This window comes from Pristiophorus japonicus, chromosome 32, assembly GCF_044704955.1.
Source record: "Pristiophorus japonicus isolate sPriJap1 chromosome 32, sPriJap1.hap1, whole genome shotgun sequence".
NCBI classification, from domain to species: Eukaryota; Metazoa; Chordata; class Chondrichthyes; family Pristiophoridae; genus Pristiophorus; species Pristiophorus japonicus.
This window is the reverse complement of record NC_092008.1, coordinates 8,747,657-8,772,879: the sequence shown is the minus strand read 5'-3', so window position 1 is coordinate 8,772,879 and position 25,223 is coordinate 8,747,657. Positions and strand designations below refer to the sequence as shown.

The 25,223-nt window shown below is 48.9% G+C and overlaps 1 protein-coding gene across 1 annotated transcript in view; it reads right to left on the bottom strand.

The window, feature by feature from the left end:
* Positions 1-10,419: 10,419 nt before the first annotated feature.
* Positions 10,420-25,223, bottom strand: part of LOC139240614 (deoxyribonuclease gamma-like) — a 28,836-nt gene continuing 14,032 nt past the window's right edge. The window contains exons 5-9 of the mRNA XM_070869169.1: positions 19,903-20,015; positions 16,032-16,144; positions 12,989-13,146; positions 11,305-11,401; positions 10,420-10,590 (exon numbers count right to left, since the gene is read on the bottom strand). Of these exons, the coding sequence (XP_070725270.1) occupies positions 10,516-10,590; positions 11,305-11,401; positions 12,989-13,146; positions 16,032-16,144; positions 19,903-20,015 (556 nt within the window). The 3' untranslated portion in view covers positions 10,420-10,515. The remainder of the gene's footprint in view (positions 10,591-11,304; positions 11,402-12,988; positions 13,147-16,031; positions 16,145-19,902; positions 20,016-25,223) is intronic.

Here is a 25,223-nt window from a genome sequence, read left to right as displayed (position 1 = left end):
CCAACATTTACTTTAGCTATTCTCTTCCTTTTTATATACTTGTAGAAACTCATATACGTTTCGATAAGATCACCTCTCATTCTTCTGAATTCCAATGAGTAGAGGCCCAGCCTCCTCAACCTTTCCTCATAAGTCAACCCCCTCATCCCCGGAATCAACCGAGTGAACCTTCTCTGAACTGCCTCCAATGCAAGTATATCCTTTCGTAAATATGGAAACCAAAACTGCACGCAGTACTCCAGGTGTGGCCTCACCAATACTCTGTATAACTGTAGCAAGACTTCCCTGCTTTTATACTCCATCCCCTTTGCAATAAAGCAGGAAAGGGGTACTGAGGGGATGATCAGCCATGATCTTATTGAATGGTGGTGCAGGCTCGAAGGGCCAAATGGCCTACTCCTGCACCTATTTTCTATGTATCTATGTTTCTTTAAAGACCAAGATACCATTGGCCTTCCTGATCACTTGCTGTAACTGCATACTAACCTTTTGTGTTTCATGCACAAGTACCCCCAGGTCCCGCTGTACTGCGGCACTTTGCAATCTTTCTCTATTTAAATAATAACTTGCTCTTTGATTTTTTTTCTGCCAAAGTGCATGACTTCACACTTTCCAACATTATGCTCCATCTGCCAAATTTTTGCCCACTCACTTAGCCTGTCTATGTCCTTTTGCAGATTTTTTGTGTCCTCACACATTGCTTTTCCTCCCATCTTTGTACCATCAGCAAACTTGGCTACGTTACACACAGTCCCTTCTTCCAAGTCGTTAATATAGATTGTAAATAGTTGGGGTCCCAGCACTGATCCCTGCGGCACTCAATAAGTGTTAATTGTATTCAGGTGGTGGGTATTAATTGGGCATGCTCTTGTGTTCATATCTATGGCAGAAAGCAAGTTTAACTTGTTGAGGTACGATTACCCTCTAATGTTCTCGGAGTTTGAACCGTATGACCAGCGGAAGAATGAGCTAGATATCATGGCCGACTTTAATTTACATATAGATTGGGCTAACCAAACTGGTAGCAATGCAGAGGAGGATTTCCTGGAGTGTATTAGGGATGGTTTTCTTGACCAATATGTCGAGGAACCAACTAGAGAGCTGGCCATCCTAGACTGGGTGATGTGTAATGAGAAGGGACTAATTGGCAATCTTGTTGTGCGAGGCCCCTTAGGGAAGAGCGACCATAATATGGTAGAATTCTTTATTAAGATGGAGAGTGACATAGTTAAATCAGGAACTAAGCTCCTGAACTTAAGGAAAGCTAACTTCGACGGCATGAGGCGTGAATTGGCTAGAATAGACTGGCGAGTGATACTTAAAGGGTTGACGGTGGATAGGCAATGGCAAACATTTATAGATCACATGGATGAACTTCAACAATTGTACATCTCTGTCTGGAGTAAAAATAAAACAGGGAAGGTGGCTTAACCGTGGCTAACGAGGGAAATTAAGAATAGTGTTAGATCCAAGGAAGAGGCATATAAATTGGCTAGAAAAAGCAGCAAACCAGGGGACTGGGAGAAATTTAGAATTCAGCAGAGGAGGACAAAGGGTTTAATTAGGAGGGGGAAAATAGAGTACGAGAGAAAGTTTGCCGGGAACATAAAAACTGACTGCAAAAGCTTCTATAGATATGTGAAGAGAAAACGATTAGTGAAGACAAACGTAGATCCCTTGCAGTCGGACTCGGGTGAATTTATAATGGGGAACAAAGAAATGGCAGACCATTTGAACAAATACTTTGGTTCTGTCTTCACAAAAGAAGACACAAATAACCTTCCGGATGTACTAGGGGACCGAGGGTCTAGTGAGAATGAGGAATTGAAGGATATCCTAATTAGGCAGGAAATTGTGTTGGGGAAATTGATGGGATTGAAGGCCGATAAATCTCCGGTGCCTGATTGTCTGCATCCCAGAGTACTTAAGGAAGTAGCCCTAGAAATAGTGGATGCATTGGTGATCATTTTCCAACAGTCTATCAACTCTGGATCAGTTCCTATGGACTGGAGGGTAGCTAATGTAACTTTTTAAAAAAGGAGGGAGAGAGAAAACGGGTAATTATAGACCAGTTAGCCTGACATCAGTAGTGGGGAAAATGTTGGAATCAATTATTAAGGATGAAAAAGCATTAGGAAAGCAGTGACAGGATCTGTCCAAATCTTCTGGAATTTTTTGAGGATGTAACTAGTAGAGTGGACAAGGGGGAACCAGTGGATGTGGTGTATTTGGACTTTCAAAAGGCCTTTGACAAGGTCCCACATAAGAGATTGGTGTGCAAAATCAAAGCACATGGTCTTGGGGGTAATGTACTGGCGTGGATAGAGAACTGGTTGGCAGACAGGAAGCAGAGAGTCGGATTAATGGGTCCTTTTCAGAATGACAGGCAGTGGCCAATGGAGTGCCGCAGGGCTCAATCCTGGGACCCCAGCTCTTTACAATATACATTCATGATTTGGATGAAGGAATTGAGTGTAATATCTCCAAGTTTGCAGATGACACTAAACTGGGTGGTAGTGTGAGTTGTGAGGAGGATGCTAAGAGGCTACAGAGTGATTTGGACAGGTTAGGTGAGTGGGCAAATGCATGGCAGATGCAGTATAATGTGGATAAATGTGAGGTTATCTACTTTGGTGGCAAAAACACGAAGGCAGAATATTATCTGAATGGCGGCAGATTAGGAAAAGGGGAGGTGCAATGAAACCTGGGTGTCATGGTACATCAATCATTGAAAGTTGGCATGCAGGTACAGCAGGCGGTGAAGAAGGCAAATGGTATGTTGGCTTTCATAGCGAGGGGATTTGAGTATAGGAGCAGGGAGGTCTTACTGCAATTGTACAGGGCCTTGGTGAGGCCTCACCTGGAATATTGTGTTCAGTTTTGGTCTCCTAATCTGAGGAAGGACGTTCTTGCTATTGAAGGAGTGCAGCGAAGGTTCACCAGACTGATTCCAGGGATGGCTGGACTGACATATGAGGAGAGACTGGATCAATTGGGCCTTTATACACTGGAGTTTAGAAGGATGAGAGGGGATCTCATAGAAATGTATAAGATTCTGACGGGACGGGACAGGTTAGATGTGGGAAGAATGTTCCGGATGTTGGGGAAGTCCAGAACCAGGGGACACAGTCTTAGGATAAGGGGTAGGCCATTTAGGACTGAGATGAGGAGAAACTTCTTCACTCAGAGAGTTGTTAACCTGTGGAATTCCCTGCCGCAGAGAGTTGTTGATGCCAGTTCATTGGATGTATTCAAGAGGGAGTTAGATATGGCCCTTACGGCTATAGGGATCAAGGGGGTATGGAGAGAAAGCGGGAAAGAGGTACTGAGGTGAAGGATCAGCCACGATCTTATTGAATGGTGGTGCAGGCTCGAAGCGCCGAATGGCCTACTCGTGCACTTATTTTCTATGTTTCTATGTTTCTGTATGTGGACATGGGATACTGCTCCACCAAAGAGCCAACAAGGGTTGGCACTTGTGGTCATTTCGTGAACCAAGTAAACACAGAGCACGGTACTTTCTGAGATGGATGCAACTCAGTTGGATAATGATGAATGTTTTCACCCTCTTGTAGGAACACTGGTTAAAATCGACAGGATAGATGGCCAGTTAAGTGCTCATGAGACATGGTCGGAAATTGAAAACTCAATGGGAAACGAATTGTGTGGATGTTTGGAAAAGCTTGTTTGTGTAATCGATAAATTGCCATTTCTAGACGGTCTTAAGATGTCTGCTCTGGACATACAGCTGCTCCGAGCCAAGCTCCAGATCTCAAAAAATAATCTGGATCAGATATTTGCTGTCTTTAAAAATGTGGAAAACTCGAGGTATACCCAACGTGTTCGTGGTACCAGGCTTCGATATGAGCCAAGGACCAGGGACGGACAGAATGGTAACAAAAGCACATATAGAAAATCCAGTTGTATCAACAGAAAATGGACTGGGCAAATAAATCCCATCAACGCCCAAGGAAAAGTCAATAAATGCTTTAAGTGTGCCTCTCCGTACCATTATAAAGCGAATTGCCGCAAGAGCTTTGAAATGACAAAGACAGAAAGTAGTTCCGCGGATAAGGATGAAGATAATGATGATAAACAGATTATACCGGTTACAAGAATTTCTAATTTTATGATGACCATATTGGTCGCACAATCTGTTAATTGTGCTGTGTTTGATAGTACGTGTATTTTAACTGTATGCGGGGAGGATTGGTTGAAATGTTATCTTGAGTCACTAAATAGTAAAGCTCGACAGAAGGTTAAGAAATATAAAAGTAATGTGTACTTTAAGTATGGAGATGATAACATCTTATCACGCCAAAGAGTAATAATTCCATGTGAGATATCTGGAGTAAGAAGATATATAGTTACACAAGTAGTCTCCATTGAGATACCACTGCTATTGAGTAAACCTTTCATGACTAGGATGAAAATTGAAGTTGATACAGTAAACAATAAAGCAATGATCTTTAGGAAACCAATTGTTCTTCAGTATACCCAGTCAGGACATTATTGTATCCCCTTAACAAAACCAAATGTTAGGCGAGTATTAATGGCATCAGGTGATAACGATAAGGCAAGAATTGTCTCTAAGTTACATAAACAATTTTCCCACCCGACTTCTCAGCGTTTAACAAGCATGCTAACAGATGCAGGTGTAATTGTAGATGGGGAGTATACAAGCCTAATAGAAAAGATTAGTGATAATTGTCAATTCTGTAAAAAGTCCAGAACGACCGCCCCACGGCCGATTGCAAGTCATCCATTGGTACAGCACTATAACAAGGAAGTTGCCATATATCGAAGGGTATGGGACAAAGACAACAACAAAATCATCTTACATTGCATTGAGCTGGCTACAGCATTCAGCATTTCGACACTAATATGTAAAAAGGACACAAAGGTTATAGAAACAATGATGGAAAAATGGAAAGGGGCTGGGCTTGACAGGCCAACAAAGTTATTGACCAATTTTGGAGGTGAATTCGCTAACGAGTTCAGAGGTGTGTGTGAGAATATGACTGTCACAGTCATGAATACAGAAGTTGTGAGCCTTTGTGAACAGCATCATGCTGTGATTGGTAAAATGATACATAAAATTCTGGCTGATCAACCAGGGTGTAACTTGTCAACAGCTCTGGCAGGGGCAGTTCACGCAAAGAATTCTCTTCGGGTGGTTGGAGAACAGAGTCCTTACCAACGAGTCGATGGGAGTAATCCCAAATTACCTCCCGATCTTTGTGAAAATCCTCCCCCTGGAGAAAGTCCGACAATTGGTGCCATATCTCCTGAGCATTCAAACACTTTGCCTGCGGGGCAATCCTCGTTTATGGAGGCTGGGGTATCAGAGGAAAGGTGTATATCACGGAGGCCATGTGAGACAGAGCTCAATTCTGAGTTCAATTATAGTACATACCAGAAGACGGTTATTAAAAATACATTAATGGAAAAACGGATAGAGACTGTGCTTGGAATCCTAGCAAAGGTTTTGACCGCTATTGGAGGTGAATTCGCTAACGAGGAGTTCAGAGATGTGTTTGAGAACATGAATATCATTGTTATAAATACAGAACCTGGGATCTCCGGTAGCAATGGCCTTTGTGAAAGGAATCACACCGTGATTGGTAACATGAAGCGTAAGATTCTGGAGTTCGATAAAAAAGAGGGTCGTATCAAATTGAAAGTTCCTGGTAAGGTAATGATAGACAGTACTGGTCAACCTTGCGATCAAACTGTTGAGGCTTATTTCTCACAATCAATTATAATTAATTATAAAATCACGCACTCTGAGCAGTTGACAGAAGTAAGCGAGGCACCCTGTACCTCATATTTTGATATTGTTTTTGCTAAGGCTCCTTGTGAATCAACAAGGACTGGACAGTGATACTGTGTGTGATCCCGACACACATAAATTAGTCAGAATGAAAGACTTCCATTAAGACAATGTTTCTCGCCATCCGCAGGACATCCCAACGTGCTTCATAGATAACGAGGTACATTTTCGAGTATAGTCACTGTTGTAAAGTGGGAAATGCAGCAGTCAATTTGCGCACAGAAAGCTCCCACAAACAGCAATGTGATAATGACCCAGATCACCTGTTTTTTTTTAGTAATGTTGGTTGAGGGATAAATATTCACTGGAAAAAAAATGTATTTTGGAGTGTGACCCCCCCTCCCCCTTCCTTGCAGGGGACATTTGTTTAAAGTGCACAACTCAAATAGTTGAGGGATAAATATTGGCCCCAGGACACCGGGGAGAACTCCCCCTGCTCTTCTTCCAAATAGTGCCATGGTATATTTTATGCCCACCAGAGAGGGCAGACGGGGCCTCGGTTTAACGTCTCATCCGAAAGAAGGCCACTCTAACAGTGCGGCGCTCCCTCAGTACCGCCCCTCCGACAGTGCAGCGCTCCCTCAGTACTGCCCCTCTGACAGCGCAGTGCGGCGCTCCCTCAGTACTGCCTGTCCGACACTGCGGCAAATATATTCAGTCACATCAAGTACAATGGAATTACTGAAGACTATACTCATTTAACGTTCTGTATATTAACACCCATTGTGCGATAACGTACCGTACAAAAAATATGAGTGAGAAACGGTTACAGCTTGACCTTGGCGGCTTGAAACTAATGCTGGAGAGACGGGAAATCTCTAAAGTTAAATGGGTGGGTTCAAGCCATCAACTGTCGCATTGTTTTACTGAAAGAAGTGCAGGCAGAAATAAACAACTCGGGTTCCTGGAGCAGCGCTGGCTCTCAATGGAATGCTTTGTACAGAGTATGGAATGTCTCTCATTTTTTGACATATAAAGATTATTTTTTTTGAAATGTTATTTAAAGAGAGAACAGGGTATTCGTGTGCTGGGTATTAATTGGGGGCTCTCTGATATATGTGGAAATGCCACAAGGTTATCTTGGCGGGTACACTGTATGTAATGTATGTCACTATAAATAAAAGCTTGCAACCAACTCGGCTCGAGTCATTGATCCTTCACCAGCTGCAATCGGGCGAGATGTGGGGTGTTCACTGATGTTTATATAGCGCCTTTCCCGACCACCGGACGTCTCAAAGTGCCTCACAGCCAATTAATTACTTTGTGGCGCATGCTCATGTTGTAATGTGGGAAATGCAGCAGACAATTTGCGCACAGCAAGCTCCCACGCACAGCGATGTGATTTGATTGAGGGATAGATATTGGCCTCAGGACACTGGGGAGACACCCCCACCCCCCACCCCACCCTTCTTCCAATACTGGCTGTGGGATCTTTTACCTGAGACAGCAGACGGGGCCTCAGTTTAACGTCTCCTCTGAAATGCGGCCCCTCCGACAGTGCGGTGCTCCCTAAGTACCGCCCCTCCGACAGTGCGGCGCTCCCTCAGTACTGCCCCTCCGACAGTGCGGCGCTCCCTAAGTACCGCCCCTCCGACAGTGCAGCAATGATGTACTTTGGAAGTGTAGTCACTGTTGTAATGTGCAAAACGCGGCAGCCAAGTTACACACAGCAAGCTCCCACAAACAGCAATGTGATAATGACCCAGATAATGTGTTTTAGTGATGTTGATTGAGGGATAAATCAGGGGGGAACTCCCCTGCTCTTCTTCCAATACTGGCCGTGGCATCTTATCAGCCCAAGCCTGAATGTTGTCCAGATCTTGCTGCATGCGGCAGGGACTGCTGCAGTGTCTGCGGAGTTGCGAATGGAACTGAACACTCCAGGAACTTCAGCACAAAAATCTAGGATGACACTCCAGTACAGTACTGAGGGAGCGCCGCACTGTCGGAGGGTAAGTCCTGAGGGAGCGCCGCACTGTCAGAGGGGAAGTACTGAGGGAGCACCGCACTGTCGGAGGGGAAGTACTGAGGGAGCACCGCACTGTCGGAGGGGCAGTACTGAGGGAGTGCCGCACTGTCAACCTCCTGTGGTTCACGCCACAATTAGTAAACACGAGACACGAGAGTTGTAACAGAACAGATTTTATTGATACACAGTGCAGTGAACGATACAGAGCGAGATTCTTTGTATTTATGAATAGTTTGAGCCCTGCTGAACTATTGTAAACCCTACTCCTTTATGCACTACAGTCTGCTGACTTCAAAGGTCCATGTCACAGGTAAGACCTCTTGACCGACGATCCCTCATTTTTTTTTGGGTGGCCTAACACACAGTTTCATGCGTGTGTGAAACATGACATTGGAAAATCCGTTCCCAGGATGTGTGGGACCCTCGGAGAGGGCTGCACCTTACAGGGAACATTGTTCATCATGTCTTGCTGTCATTATATAGCGCCGTGGTGAGACCGCACCTGGAGTACTGTGTCCAAGGCCACCCCAACCTCTGTCATCGAGCTACAGTACGCGGATGATGCCTGCGTCTGCGCACATACAGAGGCTGAACTCCAGGACATAGTCGATGTGTTTACCGAGGCGTACGAAAGCATGGAACTTACGCTAAACATCCGTAAGACAAAGGTCCTCCACCAGCCTGTTCTCACCGCACAGCACTGCCCCCCCAGTCATCAAGATCCACGGCCCGGCCCTGGACAACATGGACCATTTCCCATACCTCGGGAGTCTCCTATCAACAAGAGCAGGCATCGACAACGAGATCCAACACCGCCTCCAGTGCGCCAGTGCAGCCTTCGGCCGCCTGAGGAAAAGAGTGTTTGAAGACCAGGCCCTCAAATCTGCCACCCAGCTCATGGTCTACAGGGCTGTAGTGATACCCGCCCTCCTGTATGGCTCAGAGACATGGACCATGTACGGTAGACACCTCAAGTTGCTGGAGAAATACCACCAACGATGTCTCCGCAAGATCCTGCAAATCCCCTGGGAGGACAGACGCACCAACGTTAGCGTCCTCGACCAGGCCAACAACCCCAGCATCGAAGCACTGACCACACTCGACCAGCTCCGCTGGGCAGGGCCACATTGTCCGCATGTCCCCCCAGACACGAGACTCCCAAAGCAAGCGCTCTACTCGGAACTCCTACACGGCAAACGAGCCAAAGGTGGGCAGAGGAAACGTTACAGGGGACCACCCTCAAAGCCTCCCTGATAAAGTGCAACATCCCCACTGACACCTGGGAGTCCCTGGGCCCAAAGACCAGTCTGCCCTAAGTGGAGGGAGTGCATCCGGGAGGGCGCTGAGCACCTCGAGTCCCGTCGCCGAGAGTGTGCAGAAACCAAGCGCAGGCAGCGGAAGGAGCGTGCGGCAAACCAGTCCCACCCTCCCCTTCCCTCAACCACTGTCTGTCCCACCCTGTGGTTCCCGTATTGGACTGTTCAGCCACCTAAGGACTCACTTCCTGAGTGGAAGCAAGTCTTCCTCGATTCTGAGGGACTGCCTGTGATGACGATGATGATGATTGATACGTCCTTACTACACAGTATAAATGCACACGAGGCCCATGCTTGAGAGAAGGTCAGTCTGTGACCTGTCCTTTATTCCTCAGCACTCAAGTGATGAAGGTGGGTGGAGCTTCCCCTTTTATACCTGAAGGTCCAGGTTAGGAGTGTCTCCCACCTAGTGGTCAGTGTTCTCACGGTGTACAACTTAGGTCAGTTTATACATGGGTTACAATGCTGGTTGAATACATGACAATGATGACTGCGTACAGTTTTGGCCTCCTTACCCGAAGAAGGATCTGAGGGGAGGTTTCTTCACGCAGAGGGTGGTGGGGGATCTGGAACTCACTGGCTGGAAGGGTGGTGGCTGCAGAAACCCTCAGCGCATTTAAAAGGTGCTTGGATGGGCACTTGAAGGGCCTTAGCCTCCAGTGCGATCACGTCCTTCCTGTCATGCGGTGACCAGAACTGCACGCAGTACTCCAGCTGTGGCCTAACCAGTGTTTTATACAGTTCAAGCATAACCCCCCCCCCCCCCCCCACCTCTCTTGTATTCTATACCTCGGCTAATAAAGGCAAGCATTCCGTGTGCCTTCTTATCCACCTGGCCTGATATCTTCAGGGATCTGTGGACCTGCACTCCAAGGTCCCTCTGTTCCTCTACACTTCTCAGTGTCCGACCATTTAACGTGTATTCCCTTGCCTTGGTAGCCTGCCCCAGATGCATTACCTCACACCTCTCTGGAGTAAACTCCATTTGCCACTGCTCTGCCCACCTGAGCAGTTGCTTGATATCTTCCTGCAGTCCGCAGCTGTCTTCAATGTCGTCCACACCAGCCGATTTGAGGATCATCTGCAAACTTCTTAACCGTACACCCCGAGTCTAGATTCAATGGGCCCCTCAATAATTTAATTTTAAAAGTATATATAGAATTAATTTCAGCGTTCGTGGAATCGTACGGCACAGGAGGAGGCCATTCGGCCCATCGAGCCAGCGCTGGTTCTGATCGTACGATGGAATTCTCTCCCCCCCCCCCCACCCTTCCCCCTGCCCCCCCAACACAGAGTGCCTCGTCTCGGCTGAGGGGTCGACAGGGTTCAATCGCTTTGCAGGTCAAGTCCCGGTGTACACTGGACAGCCCCTCTTGGCCCAGTCTCCCCGGCGTGGCTCACAGTTCGCTGTGCACCGCCCCGTCCAATTTAATTTGCACCTCCACCGGGAAATGGTCACTGACCTCCAGAGCCTGCAAGTTAAAAAAATTAAGCACAAAAAAGATAAGTGGTAAAAATGGAGGCGATACGTGATTTTCCCACTGGTTTGCCGCGCACAGCTCTATCGGGAACCCCTCTTTCTGTAGCAGAGTCTGTAATCCCCTGGTAGCGTCCTCAACCAGGCCAACATCCCCAGCATCGAAGCACTGACCACACTCGACCAGCTCCGCTGGGCAGGGCCACATTGTCCACACGTCCCCGACACGAGACTCCCAAAGCAAGCGCTCTACTCGGAACTCCTTCACGGCAAACGAGCCAAAGGTGGGCAGAGGAAACGTTACAAGGGACCACCCTCAAAGCCTCCCTGCTAAAGTGCAACATCCCCCACCGACACCTGGGAGTCCCTGGGCCCAAAGACCAGTCCGCCCTCAGTGGAGGAAGCGCATCCGGGAGGGCGCTGAGCACCTCGAGTCTCGTCGCCGAGAGCGTGCAGAAACCAAGCGCAGGCAGCGGAAGGAGCGTGCGGCAAACCAGTCCCACCCTCCCCTTCCCTCAACCACTGTCTGTCCCACCTGTGACAGGGACTGTGGCTCTCGTATTGGACTGTTTAGCCACCCAAGGACTCACTTTTAGAGTGGAAGCAAGTCTTCCTCGATTTCGAGGGACTGCCTCTGATGAAGCAACTTCGGAGGCGGGCCACGGTTATAACTCTGTGTCTTTCTCAGGCCTGAGGTTCCCGCACTCACCTGTTCCTCCGTCAGTTTGAACTTCTCCCGGAAGTTGAAGGGTTTGGCGGAGCCTGGGACGACGGCGTCATAAAACTCAGAGCCGTGCACGATGATCCTGAGGGAGAGGCAGAGAGCGTGAGTGCGTTAAACCCAACATCTTTTCATGCCCAATTCAGCCCAACAGTTCCGTGCCGGTGTTTATGTTCCACTCGAGCCGCCTCCCACCTCTCTTCATCTCACCCCATCACCGTATCCTTCCATTTATTATGTGTCAGCTGTGGCTCAGTGGGCAGCACACTCGCCTCTGGGTCAGAAGGTTGTGGGTTCAAGTTCCACTCCAGGGACTTGAGCACGTAAATATAGGCCGACGCTCCCAGTGCCATGCTGAGGGAGCACCGCACTGTCGGAGGGGCGGTACTGAGGGAGTGCCGCACTGTCGGAGGGGCGGTACTGAGGGAGTGCCGCACTGTCGGAGGGGTGATACTGAGGGAGCACCGCACTGTCGGAGGGGCGGTACTGAGGGAGTGCCGCACTGTCGGAGGGGCGGTACTGAGGGAGTGCCGCACTGTCGGAGGGGCGATACTGAGGGAGTGCCGCACTGTCGGAGGGGCAGTACTGAGGAAGTGCCGCACTGTCGGAGGGCCAGTACTGAGGGAGTGCCGCACTGTCGGAGGGGCGGTACTGAGGAAGTGCCGCACTGTCGGAGGGGCAGTACTGAGGGAGTACCGCACTGTCGGAGGGGCGGTACTGAGGGAGTGCCGCACTGTCAGAGGGGCAGTACTGAGGGAGTGCCGCACTGTCGGAGGGGCGGTGCTGAGGGAGCGCCGCACTGTCGGAGGGGCGATACTGAGGGAGCGCCGCGCTGTCGGAGGGATGGTACTGAGGGAGTGCCGTACTGTCGGAGGGGCGGTACTGAGGGAGCACCGCACTGTCGGAGGGGCGGTGCTGAGGGAGTGCCGCACTGTCGGAGGGGCGGTACTGAGGGAGCGCCGCAATCTCCGAGGGACGGTACTGAAGGAGCGCCGCACTTTCAGAGGTGCCGTCTTTCTGATGAGACGTTAAACCTCTGCCTTCTTAGATGGACAGTAAAAGATCCCATGGGACTATTTTGAAGAAGAGCAGGGGGAGTTAGCCCCAGTGTCCTGGGGCCAATATTTATCCCTCAGTCAATATAACAAGAACAGATTATCTGGTCATCATCACAGTGCTGTGTGTGGGATCGTGCTGTGTGTGGGATCTTGCTGTGCACAAATTGGCTGCTGCGTCTCCTACTCTACAACAGTGACTGCACTTCCAAAAGTGCTTCAAAGTATAAGCGCTTTGGGACGTCCGGTGGTTGTGGAAGGCGCTATATAAACGGAGGGGCGGTCCTTTCTCCCGCAGTTGTTTATCCAGCCTCCCCCTTAAATACATCGATACTATTCGCCTCGACCCCTCCCTGTGGCAGCGAGTTCCCCATTCTCACCGCTCTCGGGGTGAAGAAGTTTCTCCTGAAATCCCCATTGGATTTATTAGTGATTTTCTTGTATTGACGGGCCCTAATTTTAGGCGAGTTTTACCCCGTTAATCGCGCTGTAATCGAGGTAAGTTTTTGCACACTGGGTTCTTGATGTTGATAGCCAGGGTTAGGTTGGCCGTCGATTTCTCTGATACTGGCCCCCCCCCCCTCCCACCCCCCGCCCCGGGCTCACGCTATTGTCACCTGTCGTACGCGCAGTGCGTTTTCTCGCGGACTGTCGTGTCCTCGCCGTCGCCGATCAGCCAATGGAAGGCCGGCTCCTCGCGCAGGCGGATGGATTTCCAGGCCCTCGCTGACACGTAGGCACAGCCCGCGTTCAGGTCTCCCAGGAACATGACGTTCTGCAAACCGGGGTTTGGATGGAGCAAGAGTTACTTCCGGAGACGGGCTGCGGGCAGACTGGGACCCCTGCGCTTTCCCTTTCCCCCCCACCGTGTCCCTTCCCTTTCCCCCACGACCCTTGACCTCCATGTCCATCACTCCCAACTCCCTCACTTCATCTCCCTCACCCTCATGACCCTTAACCTCCATCGCCCTTACCCCATCGCCTTTACCTCATGAACCTTAACCTCCATCTCCCTTACCTCCATGAACTTTAACCCCATGATCCTTACCTCCATGGACCTTACCCCATGACCTTTAACCAACATCTCCCTTTCCCCATGACCCTTACCCCCATGTCCCTTACCCCCATGACCCTTACCTCAATGAGCCTCCACCTTACCCCATGACCCTTACCCCCATGAACCTTACCCCCATGACCCTTACCTCAATGAGCCTCCACCTTACCCCATGTCCCTTACCCCATGACCCTTACCTCAATGAGCCTCCACCTTACCCCATGACCCTTACCCCCATGACCCTTACCTCAATGAGCCTCCACCTTACCCGATGACCCTTACCCCCATGAACCTTACCCCCATGACCCTTACCTCAATGAGCCTCCACCTTACCCCATGTCCCTTACCCCATGACCCTTACCTCAATGAGCCTCCACCTTACCCCATGACCCTTACCCCCATGACACTTACCCCCATGAACCTTACCCCCATGACCCTTACGCCCATGACCCCACCCCTTACCCTAAGACCATTACCCCATGACCCTTACCCTCAGGAACCTCACCCCATGACCCACTCACCTACCCCATGTCCCTTACCCCAATGACCCTTAGTTCAATGACACCCCACCTTATGCCACGACCCTTAACCCTATAATCCTTACCCCATGATCCTTAGCCCCATTACCCCCCGCCTACCTCATGACCCTTATCTTAATGAGCCCCCACCTTACCGTACGACCCTTACCCCCATAACCCATACCCTCATAACCCATACCCCATGACCCTCCCATCTTTCCCCATGACCCTTACCCCATGACCCTTACTTCAATGACCCACCACCTTACCCCACGAACCTTAGCCCTATGACCCTTACCCCCATGAACCTTACCTCCACGGCCCTTTCCCCCATGACGTTTACCCCATGATCCTTACCCCCATGACCCTTACCTCAATGACCCTGCACCTTACCCTATGACCATTACCCCATGACCCTTACCCTCAAGAACCTCACCCCATGATCCTTACCTCAGTAACCCCCACCTTATCCCACAACCTTTACCCCATCAACCATACTCCCATGACCCTTACTCCATGATCCTTACCTCAATGACCCACAACCTTACCTCACAGCCCTTACCTCATGTCCCTTACCCGCATTACCCTTATCTCAATGAGCCTCCACCTTACCCCATGACCCTTACCCCATGACCCTTACCCTCAAGAACCTCACCCCATGACCCCCTCACCTACCCCATGTCCTTTACACCCTATGACCCTTACCCCACGACCCTTACCCCCATGACCCTTACCTCAATGAGCCCCCACCTTACCCTACCACCCTTATCCCCATGAACCTTACCCCCATGACCCTTACCCCATGACCTTTACCCCATGACCCTTACCTCAATGACCCCCACCTAACCCCACGACCCTTACCCCCATGACCCTTACCTCCATGACCCTTGCCCCCATGACCTCCCACCTTACCCCCTGACCTTTAGCCCCATGACCCTTAGACCCATGACCCTTTTCTCAATGACCCCCACATTACCCTATGACCCTTACCGCAATGAGCCTCAACTTCACCCCACGACCCTTACCCCATGACCCTTACCCCATGACCCTTACCTGAATGAACCCCACCTTAACCCACAACCTTACCCCCATGAACCTTACTCCATGTCCCTTACCCCATGACCCTTACCTCAATGAACCCCCACCTCTCCCCACGACCCTTAGCCCAATGACCCTTACCCCATGATCCTTACCCCATGACCCTTACCCCCATGACCCTTATCTCAATGACCCCCCCACCTTACCACACAACCCTTATCCCACAACCCTTACCCCACGATCCATGCATGACCCTTACCCCCATGACCCTTTCCTCAATGATGCCCCACCTTCCCCACAACCATTACCCACATGACCTTTACCCCATGACCCACCACCTTACCCCATGACCCTTACCCCCATGACCTTTACCTGAATGAACCCCACCTTACCCCACAACCTTACCCCCATGAACCTTACCCCATGACCCTTACCTTAATGAGCCCTTACCTTAATGAGCCCCCACCTTACCCCATGGCCCTTAACCCAATGACCCTTACCCCATGACCCTTACCCCAATGACCCTTACCCCACGAACCTTACCCCATGACCCTTACCCCATGACCCTTACCCCCGTGACCCCCACGACTCTTACCCCACGAAACTTATCCCACGACCCTTACCCCCATGACCCTTACCCCCATGATGCTTACCACCATGGCCCCCACCTTACCCCACGACTCTTACCCCATGACCCTTAGCCCCATGACCCTTAGCCCCATGTCCCTTACCTCAATGACCCCCACCTTACCCTATGACCCTTATCCGCATGACCCTTACCTCCATGACCGTTACCTCAATTAGCCCCCACCTTACCCCATGACCATTACCCCCATGGACCTTATCCCCATGACCCTTACCCCATGACACTTACCCACATGACCCTTACCCCCATGAGCCCTCACCTTACCCCATTTCCCTTACCCCGTGAACTTACCTCAATGATGATCCACCTTCCCCACAACCCTTACCCACATGACCCTTACCACCATGACCCTTACCCCATGACCCACCACCTTACCCTATGACCTTTACGCCCATGACCCTTACCTCCGTGCCCCAGTGCTTTCTGACTTCCTGAAACACATCGTAGAGCTCGTCAATTTCTCTCACCGCATCCTTTGGGCAGGTGTGCTGGGAGACCAGGGCAAAGTCTTTAATCGCTGAAAGGACAGGAGAAGGTGGTAACTCCGGCCTGGACTGCAAGCACAAAAGTGTCCATTGACACCCCCTGTGTCAGGCAATGAGTTGGAGGGGGGCCGGCCTCACAACGGTCTATTTTAGAGCAACCAGAGTCTATTTAAACTACGCACTGTAGCAAACAGTCCACAGAATCTATTTAAACAACGCACTGTACCAAACAGTCCACAGAATCTATTTAAACAATGCACTACAGCAAACAGTCCACAGAATCTATTTAAACAACGCACTTTACCAAACAGTCCACAGAATCTATTTAAACAATTCACTATAGCAAACAGTCCACAGAATCTATTTAAACAACGCACAGTACCAAACAGTCCACAGAATCTATTTAAACAATTCACTATAGCAAACAGTCCACAGAATCTATTTAAACAATGCACAGTACCAAACAGTCCACAGAATCTATTTAAACAATGCACTACAGCAAACAGTCCACAGAATCTATTTAAACAATGCACTACAGCAAACAGTCCACAGAATCTATTTAAACAACGCACTGTACCAAACAGTCCACAGAATCTATTTAAACAATGCACTACAGCAAACAGTCCACAGAATCTATTTAAACAATGCACAGTACCAAACAGTCCACAGAATCTATTTAAACAACGCACTGTACCAAACAGTCCACAGAATCTATTTAAACAATGCACTGTACCAAACAGTCCACAGAATCTATTTAAACAATTCACTATAGCAAACAGTCCACAGAATCTATTTAAACAATGCACAGTACCAAACAGTCCACAGAATCTATTTAAACAATGCACTGTACCAAACAGTCACAGAATCTATTTAAACAACGCACTGTACCAAACAGTCCACAGAATCTATTTAAACAATTCACTATAGCAAACAGTCCACAGAATCTATTTAAACAATGCACTATAGCAAACAGTCCACAGAATCTATTTAAACAATGCACTATAGCAAACAGTCCACAGAATCTATTTAAACAATGCACTATAGCAAACAGTCCACAGAATCTATTTAAACAACGCACTGTACCAAACAGTCCACAGAATCTATTTAAACAATTCACTATAGCAAACTGTCCACAGAATCTATTTAAACAATTCACTATAGCAAACAGTCCACAGAATCTATTTAAACAACGCACTGTACCAAACAGTCCACAGAATCTACTTAAATTTGCATGGTGGCAGTGCAGCGAACAGTGAGAAGGATAGTGATAGATTTCAAGAAGACATAGACAGGCTGGTGGGATGGGCAGGCACGGGGCAGATGCAATTTAACGCAGAAAAGTGCGAAGTGGTACATTTTGGTCGGAAGAACGAGGAGAGGCGATATAAACGAAAGGGTACAATCCTAAAGGGGGGTCCATGAACAGAGAGATCTGGGGGTATATGTGCACAGATCATTGAAGGTGGCGGGGCAGGTTGAGAAAGCGATTAAAAAAAGCTCACGGGATCCTGGGCTTCATAAATAGAGGCATAGAGTACAAAAGCAAGGAAGTTATGCTAAACCTTTATAAAATACTGGTTTGGCCCCAGCTGGTGTATTGTGTCTGATATATATACGCAGACTATAGATATACTCTCTGTATAGTCACTGTACAGTTGCATAAGATGGAGACTTGTTACCTGATGTACTATCAATAAGGTTTGCACTGTGTATATACATGCTGGCACCACTAGAGGGTGCAACTGGTGGAGCTTGAGGTTTCCTGCCCTGCCCTGGTGGCAGGGGCTGTATAAAAGGGGAGCCACCATGCAGCTGCCTCACTCGGGAGTTTCGAATAAAGGACCAAGGCCACTACAGTTTGAGTACAACACATTGGCTCGTGGAGTCATTCATCGGTACAGTACAGACGTAAGTGTCCAATTCTGGGCACCGCACTTTAGGAAGGATGTGAAGGCCTTGGAGGAGGTGTAGAGGAGATTGACCAGGAGAGGAACATCAGTTGCGTGGAGAGACTGGAGAAGCTTGGAGCAGAGAAGGTTGAGAGGAGATTTGATCGACACGCTCAAAACCATGAAGTGAGAGAGAGAAGCTGTTCCCATTGGTGGAAGGGTGGAGAACCAGAGAACACAGATTGAAGGCGATTGGCAGAAGAACCAAAGGCGACACGAGGAAAAACGTTTTTACGCAGCGAGTGGTTAGGATCTGGAACGCGCTGCCTGTGAGGGTGGTGGAGGCTGACTCAATCGCGGCTTCCGAAAGGGAGTTGGGTAAGTACCTGATGGAAATAATATTGCAGGGCCACAGGGAAAGGGCGGGGTGAGTGGGACTAACTGGATTGATCTTGGAAAGAGACGGCGCTGATTCGATGGGCCGAATGGCCTCCTTCGGTGCTGTAACCATCCACTGATTCTATGAAAAGGAAACTAGACGAACACATATTAATAATTTGTATTTATATAGCACCTTTAACATCGTGAAACGTGCCAAGGCGCTTCACAGCGGTGTTACAGATAAATTTGACATCGAGCCACACAAGACGAAATTAAGGCAGATGACCAAAAGCTGGGTCAAAGAGGTAGGTCTTAAGGAGCGTCTTAAAGGAGGAGAGAGAGGCGGAGAGGTTTAGGGAGGGAGTTCCAGAGCTTGGGGCCCAGGCAGCTGAAGGCACGGCCATCGATGGCAGAGCGATTATAATCAGGGATGCTCAAGAGGGCAGGATTTGAGGAGCGCAGACACCTTGTGGGGTTGTGAGGCTGAAAAAGATGACAGAGCTAGGGAGGTGTGTAGGGGCTGGAGGGGGTTACAGAGATAGGGAGGGGTGTAGGGACTGGAGGGGCTTACAGAGATAGGGAGGAGTGTAGGGGTTGGAGGGGGTTACAGAGATAGGGAGGGGTGTAGGGGCTGGAGGAGGTTACAGAAATAGGGAGGGGTGTAGGGGCTGGAGGGAGTTACAGAGATAGGGAGGGGTGTAGGGGCTGGAAGAGATTACAGAGAAAGGGAGGGGCGAGGGCCATGGAGGAATTTGTAAACAAGGATGAGAATTTTGAAATTGAGGCATTGCTTAACTGGGAGCCAATGTAGGTCAGCGAGCACAGGGGGTGATGGGTGAGCGGGACTCGGTGTGAGTTAGGACACGGGGGCAGTGAGCACAGGGGGTGATGGGTGAGCGGGACTCGGTGTGAGTTAGGACACGGGGGCAGTGAGCACAGGGGGTGATGGGTGAGCGGGACTCGTTGCGAGTTAGGACACGGGGGCAGTGAGCACAGGGGGTGATGGGTCAGCGGGACTCGTTGCGAGTTAGGACACGGGGCAGCGAGCACAGGGGGTGATGGGTGATCGGAACTTGGTGTGAGTTAGGACACGGGTCAGTGAGCACAGAGGGTGATGGGTGAGCAGGGCTGGGTGCGAGTTAGGACACGGGGGCAGCGAGCACAGGGGGCGATGGGTGAGCGGGATTCGGTGCGAGTTAGGACACGGGGACAGCCGAATTTAGGATGACCTCAAGTTTGCGTCGGGTAGATTATGGGAGGCCAGCCAGGAGCGCGTTGGAATAGTCAAGTCTGGAGGTAACAGAGGCACGAATGAGGGTTACAGCAGCGGATGAGCTGAGGCAGGGGGCGGAGACAGGCGATGTTACGGAGCTGGAAAAAGGTGGTTTATGAGAGAGAAGGGAACGGACCAATATGCTGAGGTGAGGCAGAGGGACTGGGAGGAGGCTCGTGTGGGGCAGAAATACCAGCACGGGGGCCAAATGTTCCATTCCTCCCTGACCAAAACCTTATTCCCTTACCTGTTCCTCGCGAATAAAATCGCACGATCAACGGCTCTCGAGCAAATGCATCAGGGTCTCCTTCCTGCTGGTTCCTGTACTGGTGCATGTCTGTGATCTTCACCGTGTCCGACCTTTGGGAAGCAATGCGGCGATTTGAGACCCAGGCTTCCTCTTTCGTGGCCAGTTCCATCCTGTTTGAGTCCCTCGTTCCCTCCCCTCACCTCCCTCTCCCTCGGCATTTTCTAGATTCGGGTCACCTCGTCCACGATTGCTATCCAATGTAACGGAACCCAGCGTGTGGAACACGGACACTCGGAGCAGGAGGAGGCCACTCAACCCCTCGAGCCCCCTCCGCCATTCAATAAGATCCCGGCTGATCTTCGAACTCAACTGCACTTTCCCGCCCGATCCCTCGATTCCCCTGGAGTCCGAAAATCTATCCATCTCCGACTTGAATATCTTCCGGAGGTGACGTTAAACCGAGGCCCCGTCTGCCCTCTCGGGTGGACGTACAAGGTCCCACGGGCACTATTGGAAGAAGAGCAGGGGGAGTTCTCCCCGGTGTCCTTGGGCCAATATTTATCCCTCAACCAACATAACCAAAAAAAACAAAAAAAAACTGTACAGGGTATTGGTGAGGCCGCACCTGAAGTACTGCATGCAGTTTTGGTCACCTTACTTAAGGAAGGATATACTAGCTTTGGAAGGGGTACAGAGACGATTCACGAGGCTGATTCCGGAGATGAGGGGGTTATCTTATGATGATAGATTGAGTAGACTAGGTCTTTACTCGTTGGAGTTCAGAAGGATGAGGGGTGATCTTATAGAAACATTTAAAATAATGAAGGGGATAGACAGGATAGAGGCAGAGAGGTTGTTTCCACTGGTCGGGGAGACTAGAACTAGGGGGCACAGCCTCAAAATACGGGGGAGCCAATTTAAAACCGAGTTGCGAAGGAATTTCTTCTCCCAGAGGGTTGTGAATCTGTGGAATTCTCTGCCCAAGGAAGCAGTTGAGGCTAGCTCATTGAATGTGTTCAAATCACAGATAAATAGATTTTTAAACAATAAGGGAATTAAGGGTTACGGGGAGAGGGCGGGTAAGTGGAGCTGAGTCCACGGCCAGATCAGCCGTGATCTTGTTGAATAGCGGAGCAGGCTCGAGGGGCTAGATGGCCCACTCCTGTTCCTAATTATTATGTTCTTATGTTCTTATGTTCTTATTAATGTTGGAGAAGTCCAGAACCAGGGGTCACAGTCTAAGGATAAGGGGTAAGCCATTTAGGACCGAGATGAGGAAAAACTTCTTCACCCAGAGAATTGTGAACCTGTGGAATTATCTACCACAGAAAGTTGTTGAGGCCAATTCACTAAATATATTCAAAAAGGAGTTAGATGTAGTCCTTACTACTAGGGGAATCAAGGGGTATGGCGAGAAAGCAGGAACGGGGTACTGAAGTTGCATGTTCAGCCATGAACTCATTGAATGGCGGTGCAGGCTAGAAGGGCCGAATGGCCTGCTCCTGCACCTATTTTCTATGTTTCTGGGTCATCATCACATCGCTGTGTGTGGGAGCTTGCTGTGCGCAAATTGGCGTTTCCCACATTACAACAGTGGCTACACTCCAAAAAGTACTTCATTGGCTGTAAAGCACTTTGAGACGTCCGGTGGTCGTGAAAGGCGCTAGATAAATCCAAGACTTTCTTTGAATATACCCAACGACTGAGCCTCCACAGCCCTCTGGGGCAGAAAATTCCAAAGATTTCACCACCCTCTGAATGAAGAAATTCCTCCTCATCTCAGTCCTAATTGGCCGACCCCTTATCCTGAGACTGTGTGACCCCTGGTTCTAGACTCCCCAGTGTAAGGTTCTGCAAAACCAACCACGGAGACATGTGGCAGGGAGAATGGGAAGATGCCGTGTTTAAAATGACCAACTGCAGCCAACAGTCTGTAAACCGCAGAGGATGATGGGACTCTGGCCACCCTGTACAGTAACAGACAGTGTTGCAGGGGCACGGAACCGGGCGGGGAATGAGCCAGCAACCGTAAGGGGGGGGAAGAGTGTACATTCAGTTCTTCCAGGAAAATGGATACAGGACAACTTTATATTTTAAAAGGACATTTCTCCAGCTTTTCGTGTAAACATAAACACAAGAATTAGGAACAGGAGTAGGCCATCTAGCCCCTCGAGCCTGCTCCGCCATTCAACACGATCATGGCTGATCTGGCCGTGGACTCAGCTCCACTTACCCGCCCGCTCCCCGTAACCCTTAATTCCCTTATTGGTTAAAAATCTATCTATCTGTGATTTGAATACATTCAATGAGCTAGCCTCAACTGCTTCCTTGGGCAGATATTTCCACAGATTCACAACCCTCTGGGAGAAGAAATTCCTTCTCAACTCGGTTTTAAATCGGCTCCCCTGTATTTTGAGGCTGTGCCCCCTAGTTCTAGTCTCCCCGACCAGTGGAAACAACCTCTCTGCCTCTATCTTGTCAATCCCTTTCATTATTTTAAATGTTTCTATAAGATCACCCCTCATCCTTCTGAACTCCAACGAGTAAAGACCCAGTCTACCCAATCTATCATCATAAGGTAACCCCCTCATCTCCGGAATCAGCATCGTGAATCGTCTCTGTACCCCCTCCAAAGCTAGTATATCCTTCCTTAAGTAAGGTGACCAAAACTGCATGCAGTACTCCAGGTGTGGCCTCACCAATACCCTATTTTCTAGTGCTGTTGGGGAGGATTTAAACTAATATGGCAGGGGGATGGGAACCAATGCAGGGAGACAGAGGGAAACAAACAGGAGGCAAAAGCAAAAGACAGAAAGGAGATGAGGAAAAGTGGAGGGCAGAGAAATCCAAGGCAAAGAACAAAAAGGGCCATTGTACAGCAAAATTCTAAAAGGACAAAGGGTGTTAAAAAAACAAGCCTGAAGGCTTTGTGTCTTAATGCAAGGAGTATCCGCAATAAGGTGGATGAATTAACTGTGCAAATAGATGTTAACAAATATGATGTGATTGGGATTACGGAGACGTGGCTCCAGGATGATCAGGGCTGGGAACTCAGCATCCAGGGGTATTCAACATTCAGGAAAGATAGAATAAAAGGAAAAGGAGGTGGGGTAGCATTGCTGGTTAAGGAGGAAATTAAGGCAATAGTTCGAAAGGACATGGGTCTATATGGGTAGAGCTGCAGAATACCAAAGGGCAAAAAACGTTAGTGGGAGTTGTGTACAGACCTCCAAACAGTAGTAGTGATGTTGGGGAGGGCATCAAACATGAAATTAGGGGTGCGTGCAATAAAGTTGCAGCAGTTATAATGGCTGACTTTAATATGCACATAGATTGGGTTAACCAAACTGGAAGCAATACAGTGGAGGAGGATTTCCTGGAGTGCATAGGGGATGTTTTTTTAGACCAATATGTCGAGGAACCAACTAGGGGGGAGGCCATCTTAGACTGGGTGTTGTGTAATGAGAGAGGATTAATTAGCAATCTCGTTGTGCGAGGCCCCTTGGGGAAGAGTGACCATAATATGGTGGAATTCTGCATTAGGATGGAGAATGAAACAGTTAATTCAGAGACCATGGTCCAGAACTTAAAGAAGGGTAACTTTGAAGGTATGAGGCGTGAATTGGCTAGGATAGATTGGCGACTGATACTGAAGGGGTTGACTGTGGATGGGCAATGGCAGACATTTGGAGACCGCATGGATGAACTACAACAATTGTACATTTCTGTCTGGCGTAAAAATAAAAAAGGGAAGGTGGCTCAACCGTGGCTATCAAGGGAAATCAGGGATAGTATTAAAGCCAAGGAAGTGGCATACAAATTGGCCAGAAATAGCAGCGAACCCAGGGACTGGGAGAAATTTAGAACTCAGCAGAGGAGGACAAAGGGTTTGATTAGGGCAGGGAAAATGGAGTACGAGAAGAAGCTTTCAGGGAACATTAAGACGGATTGCAAAAGTTTCTATAGATATATAAAGAGAAAAAGGTTAGTAAAGACAAACGTAGGTCCCCTGCAGTCAGAATCAGGGGAAGTCATAACGGGGAACAAAGAAATGGCGGACCAATTGAACAAGTACTTTGGTTCGGTATTCACTGAGGAGGACACAAACAAAAGGGGTCGGAGGGTCTAGTAAGGAGGAGGAACTGAGGGAAATCCTTATTAGTCAGGAAATTGTGTTGGGGAAATTGATGGGATTGAAGGCCGATAAATCTCCAGGGCCTGATGGACTGCATCCCAGAGTACTTAAGGAGGTGGCCTTGGAAATAGTAGATGCATTGACAGTCATTTTCCAACATTCCATTGACTCTGGATCAGTTCCTATGGAGTGGAGGGTAGCCAATGTAACCCCACTTTTAAAAAAAGGAGCGAGAGAGATAACAGGGAATTATAAACCGGTCAGCCTGACATCGGTAGTGGGTAAAATGATGGAATCAATTATTAAGGATGTCATAGCAGTGCATTTGGAAAGAAGTGATATGATAGGTCCAAGTAAGCATGGATTTGTGAAAGGGAAATCATGCTTGACAAATCTTCTGGAATTTTTTGAGGATGTTTCCAGTAGAGTGGACAAGGGAGAACCAGTTGATGTGGTATATTTGGACTTTCAGAAGGCTTTCGACAAGGTCCCACACAAGAGATTAATGTGCAAAGTTAAAGCACATGGGATTGGGGGTAGTGTGCTGACATGGATTGAGAACTGGTTGTCAGACAGGAAGCAAAGAGTAGGAGTAAATGGGGACTTTTCAGAATGGCAGGCAGTGACTAGTGGGGTACTGCAAGGTTCTGTGCTGGGGCCCCAGCTGTTTACACTGTACATTAATGATTTAGACGAGGGGATTAAATGTAGTATCTCCAAATTTGCGGATGACACTAAGTTGGGTGGCAGTGTGAGCTGCGAGGAGGATGCTATGAGGCTGCAGAGTGACTTGGATAGGTTAGGTGAGTGGGCAAATGCATGGCAGATGAAGTATAATGTAGATAAATGTGAGGTTATCCACTTTGGTGGTAAAAACAGAGAGAGAGACTATTATCTGAATGGGGACAGATTAGGAAAAGGGGAGGTGCAAAGAGACCTGGGTGTCATGGTACATCAGTCATTGAAGGTTGGCATGCAGGTACAGCAGGCGGTTAAGAAAGCAAATGGCATGTTGGCCTTCATAGCGAGGGGATTTGAGTACAGGGGCAGGGAGGTGTTACTACAGTTGTACAGGGCCTTGGTGAGGCCACACCTGGAGTATTGTGTACAGTTTTGGTCTCCTAACCTGAGGGAGTGCAGCGAAGGTTCACCAGACTGATTCCCGGGATGGCGGGACTGACCT